The sequence below is a fragment of the Zerene cesonia genome, chromosome 14 (assembly GCF_012273895.1).
Source record: "Zerene cesonia ecotype Mississippi chromosome 14, Zerene_cesonia_1.1, whole genome shotgun sequence".
NCBI lineage: Eukaryota > Metazoa > Arthropoda > Insecta > Lepidoptera > Pieridae > Zerene > Zerene cesonia.
In genome coordinates this window covers 2,011,302-2,031,773 of record NC_052115.1, presented here as the reverse complement: position 1 = coordinate 2,031,773, position 20,472 = coordinate 2,011,302, and the positions used below count along the sequence as shown (strand labels likewise).

The window sequence follows — 20,472 nt, the reverse complement described above, 5'->3', positions numbered from 1 at the left end:
TTCTTAATTTTTATTTTACTTTAAATATTGACTTACCTCTACAGTAATTTTAAAGAAAAAAGTATAACAATACATATTAGTATGATTTAATTATATACATTTTCATGCACAAACAAATATAATATAAAGTGAGGTTATTGTTTTACAGCCGCATGGTATCATTGGTCTGCTCCATGATAACACAGGTATGAATGACTAAACAATACACAGCATTGCTTCACATGCATCAGGCATGATGGTTAATAAACTATCATGCAAATTGGACAGTCAACTAGTTCGTGTCTAGGCTCTATCTGGCAGAAAATTAACATACCGCATGTAAACGTAGTATGAAAGTTAGGTTTAAGCCTTAAGTTATGCATTTCATGACTCCGGGTGTTAATATCTTAATGATCTGTGTTGTAAATGATTATTATATAGCTGTTATATTTTATTGAGAATGCACGCTTTCGTATTGCAAATACAAGCGAATAAAATATGTCCAAACACTTTATTCAATAAGGAAACAGTTTTTCATATAATAATTAATCTTCATTAAACCTAAGCAATTAACAATCTAACGCTTCTTTCAAAGTAAGAAAAACATGTTATTCTTACTTTGAAAGAAGCGTTAGATTGTTAATTGCTTAGGTTTAATGAAGATTAATTATTATATGAAAAACTGTTTCCTTATTGAATAAAGTGTTTGGACATATTTTAAGTTTTAGTAATCAAAGTGAGTCAGCGAGAAAAAAAAGTATTTTAGCATATTTGGGGATAATTAAGAAACAGTAGCCAAACCTTATTAAAGCTATTTCGAGGCGGAAATTACCTAGTTTAGCTTTTCGGCACAGATGATCAAATACGACTTTAAATAATACAGTATTATGTTATCTGTGCTAATACTCAACATTTTTAAAATCCTTTATTTATAAACGATGGTATCGAATGATGAAAATGGGATCCTAATACTAATATTTTTCTTTGAAAATAAACAGAACATAACGTTACTTATTTTAGTAAAGCACTATGTTTAAAGACAGTTTTAACGCATTTTACATTGCGTTTCCATTTCCCATCAGGTGCATAAACTGAATGATTCATTCACAAGGAATTACCTGATAAATACCTCTTTTATCAGATAGAAAATATCTATGGAAGTCCGGTTTTCTCTGGCACAGACGCGCAAGGCTTCATCATGTTTTATTCAATACCACACGTCAGGTACACAGTGAGCGCCAAAAATAAAAGACAAATATATTCTTGTACTGATTCAATGAATTTATGCATTATTTATTATTAATGTGGCTCATTTGTGTTGTAATATTGTTTTATTTGGTGTCTCGTAATTCAAAGAAACGCACATATTGGCGCTTAGCACAAAAAAGTTAGTTACTCTGGTACGTGTTATCATAGTTCAATAAATCCATTTTTAAAAAAAGAAAAAAATAAACTCATTTTTTTTATTGAGGAATGCATGAAGTTGCTTTATGTTTGCTTCTTTTGAATTGAAAATAGATTTGTATGATAATTTTTTTCCAAGAGCTTGGATATTTTATTCATTGATGTTAATGATTTAAATGCTAAAGTTTAGATCAAGATACATGTACGAATTAAAATTAATAGAAAAGAGGAAGTAATATTCAATCGTGCTAAACGATGTTAAAATTACGTAATATGCCTAAATGAATCAATGACCAGCTTAGGGGCTAGGGCCCGTGGAGCCTGACCATGTATGGCCACTGCCCATGTTCTAACTTCTAACCAATGACTTTTTTACCAAAATACGCAGAACGGTGTCGTAATTGCCATTTTTGTTATATCTATTTTTGGATAGACGATTTTTATAGCTTAGACATGGATAGAGCGTAGTTTTTATTAATCGTCGTTTATTTCTATCCATTTCGAATATAGAATAGATTATATATGGAGAAGAGAGAACAGATAATCGAGTTTTTTCCTTTAGTCATTTTATAAAGATTGCAGTGGCAAATAAATAATATGACATTATGAATTGATTTTATTTTTTTCTTTTATTTGTGACACCTTTAACCCCTATTTGTGCAATTTTATAAAAATACATTCTTATATAATACAAGAGCTTCTGCTTACCTACAAATACTATTTTTGATATCTCTAAAAATGTTTAATATTTTAACAAGGTTTTATTACAATCTAATAATAAAGTTTTTTATTTTTACATCTTAGCATCAACATACAAGTTCTAATAAAAATTACCTACATAAAAGTTATTTTTTCCATAAGTATTATTACTTGAAATTGTTGTTTATCCATTAATTTACACACGCATGAGTTTTTAGCGAGCTCTTTATTTGGAAACCATTAAAATAATAAGGAGTCAATGAAACTCTGTATACAATAATTATAAGCCGTAAGATTTAAATTCATGTCTTGTATGTATAAAAGCTGCCATTCACAGTACAGACAAGATAAAGTTAATGCTGTTCACGCTGCGATGACGAAAGTTGAATACTATACACGCCAGGTCGGGCTACCAAACCTTATTTGGCGCCGAGATTTAAAACGTGCACAGATTAAAAAGTAGGTAAATAAACCGTGTTACCATATTCATCTTTTCTCCTTTGGGTTTAGGTTGGTTAAGTATTTTATCTCGATTCGATTAATAATTTTGATATTGTTTAGCTCATAATATTTCATCATCAGATTCTGTTGTAAATCAGCTTTATAGTTACGCTCTGATAAAATATAAAACATAAACAATAAAAGGCTTCGCGACAACTGTTTATAAAATATAAAATGAGTGAATTTAACTTTTAAAACCTCGCTTTTTCTTTAAAAATGCCTACGAAATTACGAAAAAAACACATAACGTTCTACGTCATAAACTGAGAACACATTTTTCAAACACAAAACTGAAATAGTTGTATAACTTTACATTACAATTTTTAATATAGTATACTAAGTATGGAAAATGCATTCGTTCCGAGTAAGATTCGTGCTAATTAGCTTTTCCTATGTTTGGTTACACGACTGTTATCCACTTTGAAATTAAATTTATTTTTAGTTAATGTTAAAACGCAAAATTAGTTTATTACTACCAGTTTACGCGTCATTGGTCACGCGCACAACGCTATTATTTAAAAAAAGCAGGATAAACAATATCATCAAATGAACTGCATTTTCTTCGGTTATATAGCCTTCGATTTATGAACCAAAGTTGTGAAACTTACCAAATAACAATCGATCGGTTTCTCCCTCGGTCTGTGATAGGCTTTCTGCAGTTCTGTTTGTTTGAGAGCGTGCGCTATGTGCAGTGCGCTTGCGTCGAACCGTCCGTACTGGTAGTCGGGCGTGTCGCGGGACAGCTCGCGAGCGGGCGAAGCGTGCACACTGCCGCCGTTGGTTGCTCGGGTCGGTGATACTGGGGAAGGAGGGTTGCTTTAGAACAAGCAATGATACACACTATACAAATCTCGGTTATTATAAACATTACATGAATTTAATAATATGATAGATGGCTTTTTTGGAAATCAAATAGTTAAATTGATATATTAGCCACCAATGGAACCTATTATAAAACCAATGGTGGTTTTGTGATAATATAATAAAATTTCTCTCTTTTTCGTCTTTTTTCAAGTTACTTTAATATAGTTATTTTAATATAGCAGTTAATCCCAATTTCATTTATTGATATGGATGTTACAGTCAAAAACTCAAAGCCAACAGTCATACATGTTTTTAACTCAAGGCAAAAATGGTATTGATCGGCCATGAGGCGCACAGACTCTAGGCAGTGCTATTTGATGGACGTTCCATGTATCCAGACTAATCGGTTCGACTCCACATTCTTTATTGGAACCGAAAGGGACTGAAACATGCTTCGAGATTCTATGTTCCCCGACGAGGACAATATAGAAGTCTTCAAGAGGAGAGAAAACAGAGAACAGAATCTTCTAGGAAAGCGCGCCCACATCTTAGGCCACATATCAGCTGCCCATCAGGCAAAAGGCGGCAAAATGTGACATTGACATATCTTTTTTTTTATGCCATCGTCGGCAACAAAGAAGATATGTTTAAGAATTGTATGTATCGTATGGTGAACGTTATAACCGTTTTTCCTGCTTATTTGCGTTTCTAACAAATCATATAATCACAGCTAAATAACCGCACACAGATACACATTGTATGTATACACTTTGCCAATTAAAATTCCTCCATAACGATTGCAATCAGATAAATACCTATTATAAAGATAATGATGTATTTAAATAGGTAGATGGTATGAATGCAACGGCTGTTTCGATGCAGACGTGATTATATGATATGAGAGGCTTGCCTTGTATGACCGTTAGAACTATGAGACCTTGTTATAGGATACCTGAGCGTACAAGCTGTGCCCCTCGACATCGTCCGTGCGATATTGCAATAAAAGCTTTCTTATGCTCAGTTTGCCAATGCAAATTTATTGCTTGATGTTTGATATAAGCGAGTTCGCACAAATATATACAAAAACAAATTTACACTTTTTTTTAACCTAAAATAAAATAATAATTATTACTTTTATACCTCAGAATATCACAACATATTACTTAACGCGTTAATAAAATTAAAACAAAATTTTGCCATAAAAAATATTTATAATTATGACAGTTCTCCATAAGGCTAAAGTTTAGGTGCTTATTTTGAAGAAATATATCAAACGTTGTTGTTTCTGAGCGACATAAAATTTAATTTTTATATTTGCTGTATATTTTATAACCTTGACCACAGATGCTATGCTTTACCTACCTAGTACCTTGCCGTAATGTTGCAATTAACAAGAATAAATTAGTATAAAAACGAGTTACGTGATATTTTCTTGCTTTCAGATGCAACTATTAGATACACGCGTAAACGTTAATCCTGCTAAATTATTCTCTAAATATATTATAATATACTAGCATAACCGGCCACGCGTTGCTGTGGCTGAGTAATAATTAAAAATATTAAGATTATAAATCATTGGGATAATTTATCCAAATAAAAACTATCCTATATCTTAAGTTTGACCAAATTACACATAAAATGCCAAATTTCATCAAAATCGGTTGAGTTGGTGAAGTGTTCATTGGGAAGTACATCATGACACTGGATTTTTATATATTACATTAAGATAAAACGAAAATTTTTCACAACGCTCAACTCGTTATCTCAAACCTTCTTCATTTTCAAGACATACCTATTGGGATTACCAACCTACCCCAAAATAGCGTTCTGTTGTTTCTAAAATATTGAATATTTAAGTAATACAGTTATATAATTAGAAAGTTAACTTTACATTTCGATTTAAAGCAGCTATAAATAATACGTAGCTAAAGTATAACTTACACAAATTAGTGAATATAGAATATATATATTAGCTTAGTTGTTTAGTAAATGTTGGTTTCTTTTTAAATACATAACTTTTTATTTTATCTTTATAGCAAGAAAGACAATAGTGACGAGACTGGCACTGATAAAAAAGTTAGATCAGTATGATGCAATTGCATTGTTATGCATGTATCTAAAATACAATAATATATTTATAGACTATATACGAATAGTAAAAGTTATTATGAAGTTAAATGTTATTTATATTAAAGAAACAGAGGTCACTGTGACTATCAAGTATCAACTGCTATCAAAAACTATAAAAATAATCTTATTAGTATAAATTTCGAGCATTATTTACTATTTGAACGCTCATAGAACCATAACCAAACATTAGGCTCTAGTATCACACTTTGTGTTATGTAATTCGATACATTTCAAAACTAACTCTATAACCCTCTATGCAAGTTTTCAATTAGTTAGACAAACATAACCATGTCAACGACCATTCGCATGTAGTCATGTGTTTTTCAACCGGTTCACATAGAATTCCGCTAATGCAATTGATAAATTTTACTAATCCGCACACATACATGGTTAAACAGCACTAGGCATGTGTTTTATGTCCTTATTTTAATTGCTGTTGGACTGATTACTGGTGGAATTCGTTTTAATTGGTAAAATGAACTCTTATGGATAAGCAAACGTAAGCGATGCAAAGCGTAATTCAATTTTTTATGAGGAGTCGGTTTAGTTATAATGCTGTACGTGAGTCGCACCACAGATAACATAACACTATATAGGTTGTACTAAAACATGAAAAATTAAATTTGTGACACGTCTTTCTATACTTTTATTTACCATTTATTTCCTTTTTACGTAATAATAATAATAACAACGTTATTTTTTTCTTACATACAGTATATAGTATATTTACAGATTGAATAGTTCTGTCCGTTTGATAAAGGTACAGATATCTACATGAAGTATGTGAAAGTGCAAACGCGTGGCGTGGACTTGTGGTAAACATATTTTATTCATTCACTTACGAGTAGAATAATCTTGATGACAATTGACCGTTTTTGCCCTATGAGACTTGTGAGGTTTTTTATAATAAATATTTACTGATCGAACGTAGATACATGATCTAAAACATTTGTTTAACTCGAATACATCTACTTGTATATATTGATAAGTTGATATAAAAGACCAAAAGTATTAGGCACCTACATATATTTTTTTAAATAGTATCTGCCCGCAACTTCACTCTCGTTGTAAAAACCTTAACCTAATAGTTTTTGTATTATGCAGAATAATAAAAGAAAACAATGTTTCGTAATTGGCCTATCACAATTTATTACATGTAAATATGTACATAAATATGTATTAAATATAAGTAAAGAAACGACATCATCATATAAGCGCTGTTACAGTGTGTTTAATCTATGTTATTAGTAAAACCATGTAGAAAACACCTGTATTTCTTCACCCATATGCTCCCGATATGGTGTAGGCGACATTTCAAAATACCCATTTACCTGTTCAAATTACAGCATGTGCGTAAATAAGTTATTTCCTTAGTATTAAGAGCTTGTCTGTTACTGGAAAATTATAGATGAATTTTAACTGTGAAAACCTAACACGTATATGACACGTATCAATGTCGGACTGAACCATTTGTAAAGGAAATTTCTGTCCACTGAAACAACGCGAATTAATCTATTGACAAAAACTAGTCATCTACAAGCGTGTGTAAGATTGGAATAGTACAGACTTACGCAAACATAGGTAGGTTAGTTAGTTTAAAATTTATTAATATTTCGTCTACCTTTAGCTTTTAAGATTACTTAATTTTTTAAACAAAATACCATTTAGGTGACTACTTCTTTATTTACTCACACAACGAACAATTAGAAATTGAATGAAATGCCTCTGTTTGTATGAATCAATTTAAAATTGGTTTTGTTATTAAAGGCATTATTATTAATACCTACCTACCTATTATATTAGCTATCGAATTCAATGCAATGTAATATTTACTACACGATAGATCATGTAATCACGTTAATTAATTTTTAAACAATAGTTATTGGACTGAGAGGGGAGATATAATATCTTAACAAAAACGTATTTCTCACCAACTTACTATATCTGTTCTTTGTAAACTAGGAAACAATTTCATTGTTATCAATAAGTCAATCTTATTATTATTACGTTTAACTTACGATTATAATCATAAGAAAAGTTACGTCGTTTATTTAATTTTTTGTAATTAAAATTAGCCCAATAATTATTACCTCCAGTTAAAGTAATCTGGATAATTTTGGACGTTCCATCAGTTGCAATCCGTAGGTTTAAAATCCGTAAAATAAAGCTATTGCCATGTACTTACACTTTAAAGAAAAAGTGAACTTCTTTCATGTATACCTAACAAATATTTTTCTTTGAGTTCTTTTCATTGAATTTTATATGTGAGCAACAAAGACAGTTAAATTCTGATAGCGTTGTATAGTATACGACCGCTATTCCTAGAATGGTTAGGTATACCGTATAACATACCCACCACGTATGTAATTTATGATGAAGTCCCTCAATTCAAACGTATTGTAAATATGTTATTGTCTCTCTCTGTCATAACTAATTGTAAAAAATATGGAACATAAACGAAAGTGTAAGTTATTATCTGTTTAATTGTACTATAATTATTGCTTTGCATTCACGCCAATTCACAAATTACCAATACTTTCATGATCACGACACGATACACTAATTACCAGCCTAGCATTATGCTACATTTGCTATATTACACAATAAATAGCTAAGAATTCAGTGACTGTTTGATCTCGTGCGTGTTTAAGTGACGGTTACTAAATCAAGAGCGAGTGTGGCATAAACATTTTTTACCTAAAACTTTCTTAACTCACTTGCCGCCTGCCGCTGCGTTTGTAATGCAATAGTTTTTTGCCCAATAAATAATGTTCTGAACGTGATTTTTATGGTAATTGTGAATAATTTATTGCCAAATAGAAAAGTTGTTTCGCTTTGACATTGTTAAGAAATGTCTTGTATTGCTCAATTAATGAGACTGCATAGATATAGGCAAATTATGTGCAATGGAATTCAACTAAAGGGGAAAGCTGTCGTTATCGATTGTCTACATGAAATGTGTTAACTATGAATGCATTAGGAATCCATCTTTATTTGACTATTAGTGTAAATTTTGTACTCGCATTCATTCCACCTTTTGTTTTACTTGGATTTATCATCCAATTGATTATAAAATCTTTATAATTATTTAATTATTTATTAAACCAGATGACTCCATTTGATACCAATAATATTTCCTCGCCTTTAAGGTACTGTGTATTATAGTTTGCCGACTCACTTATCCGCTTTTGTTTTCTATTTCAGCATTACAACAGCTGTTCGTGAAACTGCAGCGTGTAACGACTGCTTCTCACGGTATATTTTAGCATAGGTCAAAACACAGGCTGGTCCACAGTCTAAACTGTATGTATGCTATTTTGTGCTTTCGGTCACTGGGCTGTCTCGAGGAATGCGGCCGCCTTCGCAGCAAGTTCGTCTATCTCTTTCACACTTATAGGTCGACACCCTTCATTCTGTTGAAGATTAGCGAAATAAGCCGACGATTTCACGTGCTGGTACCGTTGGTGCCTTCTTCGGAAGTCCGACTGGATTCTTTAAGTTCGCTGATTAGATCGTGTGCAAGATTAACTGAGGCGTCAACATTCCAAATACGTGTTTGGCGGAAATTTATAACATTTCAAACTATAGAGATAAGGATACGACTTTTTATATTGTTTTTGAACAGAATCGTTTTAATCATATAGAAATTCAATTAGTAAAAGCAAATTGCGTTGGGAATGGAGGACAAAAATATTCCTGTAAATTGAATAACTAGTTTCATTTAATTATTATATGCAAGCTAATAATTAATTTAAGATACAACATTCGTGGATACATCGGTCATTTGACAGGCATCTAATTGAATTGAATTAACTTCAATATTATTTCATTTCCCCAAAATATTCAATTAAAAAATAAAACGCGTATTAGCAGCAAATTTAGACGTATAAATCTAGTGCCATTGGGTGTGGTCAATAAACTGTAACGAAGCCCGCGGCGCAAGGTCATGTGAATTGTTTTAAAAGACTTAGATACGTTTAATATTAAATATATTAATAACTGCACAGCCTATTCCAATAGGAACACTTAAAGAAATTACGCTTGTAATAAGCTAGTGTTGTTTTGCAAGTCTCTATGGATTCTCGAGTGAAAGAGTTATTTTAGGGGAAGTGTTCCCTCTAAAGAGCTCTTTCCCCGGGAGTTGTGGATATCGTATGTAAATTTTCTCCACTTAAAAAAGATTAATAGAGATGCGGATAATTAATTCATAATTTATATGGTATGCCTTGATTCTGAATACGTAGAGATATAGTAATTTACATGATCTCCAATTGTCTTTTATATCAATATCCTCAAGAGTCCAGGTAGGGTCCTCAGCGACACGTAAACTCGGTACTAACTTTTTATATCAATGTAATTTTTTTGCATGCACGCAGTATTTGAAACACTACTAAGTTAAGGTTGACCACTTTTTGTATGACTCTGAGTAGGACAGGGATTTTTGTTTTTCAATTAATATTTGTATCGCAAACCATTTAGACTTTGGCTTTAAATTCCTAAATAAATAGTGATGTATATTTATCTGTAATTACGTAAAATATTGAACGACATCCGGCGACGTATCGCAGATATACTCTGACCGAAATTGCACTTTTTAGTGCAAACGACATGAAATATAACGGACGTGGCAACATCATCTTCCGTTCGAATTAAATTTATTAAATACTAGCTGCGCCCCGCGGTTTCACCCGCGTAAGTCCGTATCCCGTAGGAATATCGAGATAAAAATTTGCCTATATGTTATTCCAGTTTCCCAGCTATCTACGTAAGAAATTTCATTGCAATCGGTTCAGTAGTTTTTGCGTGAAAGCGCAACAAACACACACACATCCTTACAAACTTTCGCATTTATAATATTAGTAGGATATTAGCTCCAGTTATATTAAAACTTTTTATATTCCGTTCGTTTAGATGCAAAAATTGATTAATCGGTATTATTATTGCATAAAAATTCGTAACACTTTCTTAAATAGAGAGCAGTGGTGTCGACGCTTCATCTGCTGGCAAGGTTGGAATACCATCCTCAGAATGTATAGTCTTTTTAAATAATAATATATGTTACATTTAACACTTTTTTCTACTATAGAAACAGGTCTACCTTAATACCCAATATGATACGATTACGACGGACACATTATTTATATACGATTTAAGCAGAATTTGTTTTTCACCAATTTTTATTTCAACAAATTAGAATACATATCATACATTACAAGTAATTAGATGTAGAAAATAAAAGAACAAGTACGCACAGGCCAAAAGGACATAAAGTAGGGGAAACCTGACAGCGTAAAAGCGCGCGAGCGAAGCGAACGGGCACTGCCCACAGTCATTAATAACTTTCTTAAAAAACTTACATTCTGTCTCATGGCTGTTTCGAGCGTGGCCTCGTATCTGCTCGTTCACATAGTTATTGCTCTTGGGTACATTAAGCGCGCTGCGAATGCCCACTGACGAGTTATCCAGATGCCCGGGACCGATCTTTGGCACATGGCTGGAGCAGTACACCTCTTTGTCTTCTGTCCAGTGCTGGTTGTTGTAATATGTCTGGAAATGGAAATACATGTAATAATGCGTGTTGATATAAAACTAGGAATCGAAATCGGAACTTGATGACTGTCTCACTGACGGACTGACTTACTGATTCCCTAACGTACTGACTGACTGACTGACTGTATTACTGACTGACTTAATCTAATGTGTGTCCACTCACGATCTTTGCTAAGGGATATAAATAAACATACCTACTTTGTAAAAAAAAATTATAAGATTCATTAGTAAAAGAAATGTGGCCTGTTGTGATAATAATACGAAATAGGAAGCACTGGATACGCCTTATTAGCATACATAATTAAACCCAAATCATTCAAGTTGTAGCATTATCTGCATGATTATTTCATGAATTAATATCTTCACATACAAACTTTCAAACGTACATTAGTAGAATATCATGCTAAGTACAATCATCGACTCGGCGATTAACAATATTAATCGTATGGATGTAATTTGTAAGGATTAGGTTTTTCAATTAATTTGATTTACGGTATGGAGCCCTCGGTGCATGTAAACGTGCTTAACTGGTTTTAATAGATTGCTGTGTAAAGAAGCCGGTTTAAAAATTATCAATTGCACGAACATCCACAAACAAATGATATGGGAATTGTTAAAAACAATTCTGCTAATTTAGTAATTATGTTCGTGAAATTATTGACTACTCTGGTTGCTGACACGTACCTTGTTGAGACTACAATGCGTACCTAAATGAAGAGATATTTTAAACATAGTATGTGTGTTGATCAGTACTTTAAAGAAAGTAAGAGTAAAAACTACAGTCAGTGAAAATTTTGTCTTTTCAGCTTAATGAAAAACAAAAATAAGAAGCTATAAATATTTTAGCTGCGCCTCGCGGTTTCACCCCCGTAAGTCCGCATCTCGTAGAAATATCAGTATAAAAAGTTGCCTATATGTTATTTCAGTTGTCCAGCTATCTACTTGCTTAATTTCATTGTAACCGGTTCAGTAGTTTTTGCTCTTTCAGCAACAAACACACACATCCTTACAAACTTCGCATTTATAATATTAAGTAGGATAGGATATCTTACTTGGATAGTAGGATAGGATAAACAGTCGTATACTATATAACAATTATCTTTATTGCATTTGTATTATGATCTTTATATTTCTAGTCAAACCTATATTTTATAAATATTTTGCATTGTGTAGCAAATCCAACTAATCAAGCAATTACAACAATTTTTCTAACCATTTAATTGCTTCCATGATTAATAAATAATAATAAACTGACCTTGTAACATTTAATGCAATAAAATAATAGGTGCCTTTTTACTTCAGTATTAAATCTATCGAACCGTATTGTATTAATATTCATCAAAACTTCAATAGAACTAATTCAATTATCAATCCCCATTGTTAATGCCACAAGTTCAATTATACAGTACCATAATATACATTTGTAAAGCTCATTCACAGTACAATAGCTAACGAACCAGTGTAAGTTGACCTGTCACATTAAATTAATATAATTGAAATATTTGGAATAGTTCCTTTGTAAATTCGTATAGTGTTCAAACTAGTATTAACTATATCTAGAAATATTCATGCAGTAATATTCGAGTTTTGTTTATCTATACTAATGATATAAAGCTGAAGAGTTTGTTTGTTTGTTTGAATGCGCTAATCTCAAGGACTGCTGTTCCGATTAAAAAAATTCTTTCACCGTTGGATATACATGTGATCCCTGGTGCTATAGGCTACATATACATATATATGTACGGGCGAAGCTAGCACGGATCGCTAGCCATATAGTAGTGGCATTAAAATACGGAAATAATCGAATATACCTACTACTACAAAAGAAAAACATAGATGTCTTTAAACAAATAATTTACTTGTAAATATAATTAACTAGCCGTTCGCCTTGGTTTCGTCCGTGGTACATATATAGCTTAATATGTCACTCAATGAAAGAATTTTTAAATCGGTCCAGCCGTTCACGCGTTATGGCGTGACCGAGGGAAATAGGGAATCATTTTTATAATATACTAGCTGCGCCCCGCGGTTTCACCCGCGTAAGTCCGTATCCCGTAGGAATATCGGGATAAAAAGTTGCCTATATGTTATTCGAGTTGTCCAGCTATCTACGTACCAAATTTCATTGCAATCGGTTCATTAGTTTTTGCGTGAAAGAGTAACAAACATCCATACATCCATACAAACTTTCGCATTTACAATATTAGTAGGATAGGATAAGATAATTCACATTGCTCAGCGAAACAAAACGCAAGATAAAAATGCATAAATATAAAAATATTCACAGGACAATAATAGTAAAAGACCGCGATATGTTAAGCTATTATGAACATAATATCACGCATAATATTCTCATAAAATGTCAAACGAGTCGCAGAGGTCACGGCGGGTCAAACAACACTGGCCGTTTTACAAAAGCTAATGCAATCGTGTTTCTGATACGGCCAGTTAACGCCGACAATGAAATTTAATTCGTAAATTTAAACGCACCTCTAGAAACGGCAGTAACTGAACGCCTTTTTTACCGTTTTCATTCATATATCCCTCCGAGGCTTATGATTTATTTTACTCTATGTAAAAATCAAATTTATAATTAAAATTCTTTCATAAACTGTTTAATAGTAATAAATTTAAAAGTAAATATGATAAACGTGTTATATTTTTTCGACACGGAACGTGGGTGTGAATGATAATGATGAAAAACCCATGTTGTTTTAAGTAAATACAAGAACTGTAAAATCATTGCTATATTTGAACAATTTATATATACTACTAGCTGCACCCGGCAAACGCTGTTCTGCCTTACTCTTATCGTTTAGTGGTATGAAAAATAGATGTTAGCCGATTCTCAGACCTACCCAATATGCTTACCAAATTTTAGAGGAATCGGTCAAGCCGTTTCGGAGGAGTATAGAGACTAACATTGTGACAAGAGAATTTTATATATAAGACTAGCTGCGCCCCGCGGTTTCACCCGCGTAAGTCCGTATCCCGTAGGAATATCGGGATAAAAAATAGATGTTGGCCGATTCTCAGACCTACCCAATATGCTTACCAAATTTCAGAGGAATCGGTCAAGCCGTTTCGGAGGAGTATGGCAACGAAAACTGTGACACGAGAATTTTATATATATAGAAGATGTATTAATCTCATAACAACGGTTTCAATAAGTATTTGTCATTACTATGTATCTTTCTTTAACCTTTTTAAAAAGGAAGGAGGTTCTAAATTGCTAGTGTTTTTATAACTACAAGTATACATACGAGTGATTTAAGCTTTTACAGATAAAAAATTTACTAATAATCATAAATAGAACAACATTTCGTCTAATCATTGTGAGGTTTCGGCTTCTCAAAACAATATGGGAGTGCAACCCCCATACAACATTGCGTCAAGGAAATTTTAAATACAATAAAATAATAATGAATTAATTACACAAGCCGTGAGTAATAAATTCAGGTTAAAAGACGGTGAGTCATGCGGTAAGAACATCTGATCTGTAACTATAATATTAATCACTTTTGTTTACTCTGATTTTCAATAACGCGTGTAAACTTAATTTGCATGATTTATCCTTGTTTTTTTTTTTATTTAGAAAGTTTATTCATAATTTACTAGCTAACTGGGCATTTATTTGCTGTTTACCAATTTCATCATCATCATCATCATCAGCCTATATATGTTCCCACTGCTGGGACTCAAGCCTCTTACAGGGTTTTCCAATTTATTATCCCAATATAAACAAAGACGAATCCATCGAACCAAACATCCTTATAATCTGTTAAGCCGTTCTTGAGGTATATAAAGTGGTGTAGGTAACTAACATGACTTTTTTACATAAAGATTGATAGAAAATTTATGGAACCAATCCTTTAAAGAATTTCATTTTTTCGTTCTATCTAATTAATTCCTCTAATTAATCTATTAAATTCTTAATAAAGTCCTAAAACCAAAACAAATATGTGAGACATTAACACCACTACCGATTTTCGTAAAGCACGCAGCGGATTATATAATTTTGATAGGAAATAAAAAGTTGATCTGTAAGTAGGTACAATAAGGTCGATCAAATGCCACGCGTTCAAAATGTCGTGATGATATAATGTTATTATTTAATCGAAACTCGAGAGAAATCGTCAATCACGCTTGTTTTATAAAAGGTATATTTTATGCAAAGATATAAATATTTACGTTAGGTAATAGAATTAAATAGATAAAATAATCTTTGACTATTGCTCTGCGGTTTGTTCTTATTATAAAGGTGAGGAGTTTGTTGGTGTGAACGTGAAAATCTAAGGAACGGACAGATTTCAATATTTATTAAATATTACAATTACATGATAACAAATATATAAGTAGGATGACATCTAGACATAAGTAGAATAAACGAATTTAACAAAAAAAAAAACCCATTGAAAAATCTTTGAAATTTTAACTGACTGTATTTCCCTAGACATCATTCAGACCAATACAAACACGTTCGTAGGGGTTAAACAATCCATCAAAATACTTTCCACATAATGAAAAACATCACAAAACACCACGAACCTTCAATGTCAGCTTGGTGCCGCAGACTGCGCACTTGAAGCACCCACTGTGGAAGAACGTGAAATCCTTCAGTGGCCCGACCCTGTCCACCTGGTACACAATTTCATTGCACCGAAAACAGGTGCTCTCGTAGAAGTTCGGCCGATACATGGCGTCTAGCGCATTCGCTTCACTGCCACTAGTATTCACAACACTGCATTGTTAGACACTGCACTTTCAATTCTTTCAGTTTATTCTGGAATAATTGGAGCGAGACTCTGTTAGACTTGTGATGTTATTGTAAGAGTTTCCTTTAAAATATTCTCTTACGACGCAATAGTTTTAATATATTTTATACACACGAAACCTTATTTAAAGACGAGTAAAGCTTATTATTTTGTAATTTTGATTATTAAATTGGAAATAGGCTGATAACTAAAATAAGTTTAAGTAATTATTGAAATTATGTCCACAAAAACATGGTTCGTGAATATATTCAATATACGAAATGAACGGAAAAATTATTATTCTCCTATGCAGTAACATAGAACAAACTAGTTTTTCAACAGAATGTTCGTTTAAAAAAAATATTTTAAGTCGTGCCAGCAGACCATTCTAATATAATGTAAGTGACCACGCGTTTTATTGATCGAAACAACCCCTCACTTTTGCTAGGGTAGCTATCCTGATACAATTTGTTTGATATTCGCCTTTAGTACTTTGCAAAGAAATCTCAAAATCTGAAAGGTCAACTTGTATGAATTAAATTAAATGTCTGATATGTTTATATAATTAATTTTTAAATAATCCTCCTGCAGTCGACTCTCATTAATCCAAACATGTGATAATTAAAACTTCACAAGTTATCACGAGGTCCTTAGAAAATCTCTTTAAGATATAATATTTTCTTGTATAAATTACGATTTATACAGCTTGATTTTAATTGATTTTAGATTTTGTATATACGACATTTGACAAAGACTACAAAGATATATCGTTATGAAAAGGAGGTGTATATGTGTTATAAAAACTAATTAAAAAGTAATGTTACTTTTGAATCCGAAGCTTGTTTAAAATGTTTTTTGTTTTTGAGTATTTTTTTAAAATTACGTTAATGTTCATATTAAAAAAAAAAAGTTTTTTGTTATAAAGCATTGATAACAAACCCAACTGTATCTATCTATTTCAATTGTCTTTACAGTCACGGATTGAACTAAATTCACACGTATCACGTGATCACAAATTTTTGTCAATTACATCTCGAAGTTATAAGACTTTTTCAACTTCAGATAGAAATAAAAAAAAAAAAAATAATAAAAAAAAACTTCAGATGAAAATTGTAATGGTTCGTTTACACATTCGTGTTCGGCAACATAACAAGCGTAGATGAATTCGTAATTATTACAGTAAGTTCAAATCAAATCCAAAAACGATCTTGTTGTTCAAATTCAAGCCCCATATGCAATTTTTATGTAAGGCATGGATAAATAAGATTTTTATTATTACGATTATTTTTTAATTCAGTTGCTGTTCAATTTTCATGCCCTTTGATAACGTTCGAAAAACGCGAACCCGCGAATAACAAAGCGAATGTACTATTATCATATGCCTCTTCATTATTCGCCTCGCTGCTACACCAATGTGTAAATGCACCATAACAAGGTGCAGTTCGCACATTCCGTCCCAGTTATTCTATCAAGTATATAATAAACGCAGCTAAGTGACCAACAATTGTATTCCGTTTCTCGGTACGAGTAACTGCTGTTTATTAGCAAATCAATGCTTGCCGTAGAGCGTAGCTTCGGCCGTGGCTTCGGGCTGGAGCCACGTGTGACGTAGGCTGGAGCGGATTGAAAAGTTTAAACGTTGTGATGCGTTCACGTGAGTGCTTTTTTAAATACAGTTGTTTCTTAATTGTATGGATTAGATAATAACAATAACATATGAAGGGAAAGAAATCTATAGATGGTTTTCTATAAAGATAATTGTACTTAGATATATTTATGACAAAGAAACTAATAAATGGCAAATATACTAATTTATACAACAAGTAACAAATGAATTTTATTTTTATCATTGACAAACAGACGAAAAGAGAGAGCGGGCGGACAAGGCAGATAAGGACTAGCCAATGTAACTTTACAACTGAGAAAACATTAACCACACCCAATAAATATGCTGACAAAATACAATTCACACATGTATATGTGTGTGGTTTATGTGTATACACACATACACGAAACCTAAAACCATACAAGGCTCTATGTCTTAATGAAAAATCAACAATTTATCGCTTATCGCTTTCCGATTGTCCCACAATAAAGAAGGCATAAGTATTGGAGCGTGCCGATATAATGATAGGCCCGGTATTCGTCTATAGCACACTCTGTAGTCTGTAGTATATACCTTATGGTTACCTGTTGCATTACTTGCATTCCACACTCGTACAATTCCGATATAAGTCATACGTCTATAGATCCTGATATTTTGTATTTACCTCTACATGGAATTCGATTGCTAAAGTTATCGAAAATCTAAAAGAATTTGTACTTTTAATTTAATTCTTCATTTAACGCAACGTTCGACGTTCAACTTTTATGTACTTATTTACATAAAAGACAAGAATAGATAGAAATATATAGATTAGTCACAAATGTATATGACCTTTTTGTTAATTAATAATTAGTTCCCAACTTTTATGGTCTGTTGCACAATTTGAACAACCTATAGAAGAAGAAAATATAATTTAGGCGTATATTGATGAGTTTAGGCGTATATTCTCATCAGACCAATCACAAAACTAATAAAATTATACCGCATTCTCGAATGACATCATTGTGAATAAAATCACTAAATGGCGAACCGGTCATATTTGTGTCGCGATGTTCAATCTGTTATTATTTTTATAATATTTCATTGATTTACTAACTAAAACTTCCTGTTTTAATATATATACTTCTACATTTCCATACTACTTAACGATTAAAAAAATATGTCATAATTTGAAGGCAGGAAAAAATCTTAACTTTTTTGTTATTTTAATCTTTATATTACAGCTCTTTTAATCTTTACAGATTACTTAGTAAACTTAATGACGTTTTCCTCCGATCGCTGTCTATTAGCAACTAGATCTACATTAGTTTCTCGAACTAAGAAAGTGATAATATTTAAAGAGCACTAAACAAACTTTGAAAGTGATTTCGCACGTACGCGTGACATTTTTGTGATATTTTCGAATATGAAGCAACTAAGATTATATTTATTATATACTAATATCGTAAATGCGAAAGCGTGTTTTCTTGTTAATCTTTATTTCATGTAGCAACGGAGCGATATTTAACCATTTTCAACCGACTTCAAAAAAGAACGAGGTTTTAGTGAGATTACCAAATTTAAGAAAACCTCGTTAAATTGATATACATCTCATATCTCATAAGACAATTTAATAGCGGTTTAGTTTTTTTACAAATAATAATTGTTGTCTGGAGAAGGCTAGACAGTTATATATATAAGCTACTCTTACTTTATACCGCTGTGAAACATTTCATGCCCATAGGAACTTTTTGACACAGCCAGCGATATCTATCTAATAATATATACTTATCATCCATAAAAGTATCCATATGTATATTTCTAGACGAATTAAAAGAATTAAAAGTAAAAAAAATCCTGCGTTACATAAAATACCTGCTAAATTTATATCCATTATGATAATAAGCTATTTCACTCGGCCATATTACGCAAACACACCAATAGATTTCGTTTTTATTATTCGCACACCTTCACATCATGTAAATAACGGTGTAGGCGATGGATATGGTCAGCATTGGTCATGTGAGTGTGGGCTGAATTACTTTTACTCAATTTGAATGAATCCATTCATACCACAGATCACATAATACATTTATCTGTACCTATTTTATATAATCTGGTATAATATTACAAGTTATGCTGCGCAGTTTCACCTACAGTTCACAGAGAAGACTTTGAAATGTTTGACCCATATGACAGTTATTGCCAGAGTTGATTTTTGAAAAAATAATGTAGGCTGTTCGGCCTTTATTGTTCAAGTATTTTTATATATACAAAGCGGTGCGTGGTTTATAACAACAGAGAGACAGACAGACTTTAGTAATAAATATATCAATACCATATGCCTAAGCTCCAATAAATGAACATATAAACAATTCAAACTTTTTGATTTTTAGTTTTATACCATTGAAATTCTTTTATAAATGGGAAAATTTTTATATAACCAGGTAGGATAAGGTTAGGCAAGAAACGCGGGTTCGAATCCCGCCCCGTGATCGAATTTTTTCTATTCTTTCAAAAAATTTCTCAACAATCAAAACTACTATACCACCGATTTTTTCTTTTTCACGTAAAAAATGATCCTTTTTTAAGTGAGGAAACATGGTACTTTAAGGCAGTAACATTATTATGTCAGACTCTTATTGACTTAATCTTCACGGTAGCTGAATATGCGCGAGTGATGAGGGTTTCCCGGGATTTCCAGAGTAAAAAGTAGCTTTCCAAATCCTCCAATCTAAATATAACAATTTATGTAAATCAGTTCCACTTCAAGCGTGAAAACGTAACAGACGGACAGACTTTCGTCTTTCTAATATTTGCATGGTTGAAGTTTCCTTGTATAACATCAATGCATTACAATATTAAGATCTCTGATATAACTAGCAGTCTGACCATAGTAGTTACTCAGATAAGCACGTTCAAACAAACAAAAACACTTACAAATAACCTTTTAAGTTCTATTTCTTAATGTATAAAACGCAAAGTTGATTGACTGACTAATTGATCAATGCAGAGCCCAAACCAATGGACCGATCGGACTGAAATTTTGCATGTAGATACCACACG

The 20,472-nt window shown here is 32.2% G+C and overlaps 1 protein-coding gene across 6 annotated transcripts in view; it reads right to left on the bottom strand.

Moving 5' to 3' along the window:
- LOC119831738 (hillarin) overlaps window positions 1–20,472 on the bottom strand; it is a 41,632-nt gene that overhangs the window by 19,664 nt on the left and 1,496 nt on the right. For 5 of the 6 annotated variants that reach the window (XM_038355216.1, XM_038355217.1, XM_038355218.1 and 2 more), the window contains exons 2-4: window positions 15,616–15,850; window positions 10,875–11,064; window positions 3,192–3,382 (exon numbers count right to left, since the gene is read on the bottom strand). In XM_038355216.1, the coding sequence (XP_038211144.1) occupies window positions 3,192–3,382; window positions 10,875–11,064; window positions 15,616–15,765 (531 nt within the window). In that variant the 5' untranslated portion in view covers window positions 15,766–15,850. Of the gene's footprint in view, window positions 1–3,191; window positions 3,383–10,874; window positions 11,065–15,615; window positions 15,851–20,472 lie in introns of those variants that run through there. The other variant, XM_038355222.1, reaches the window with a different exon arrangement.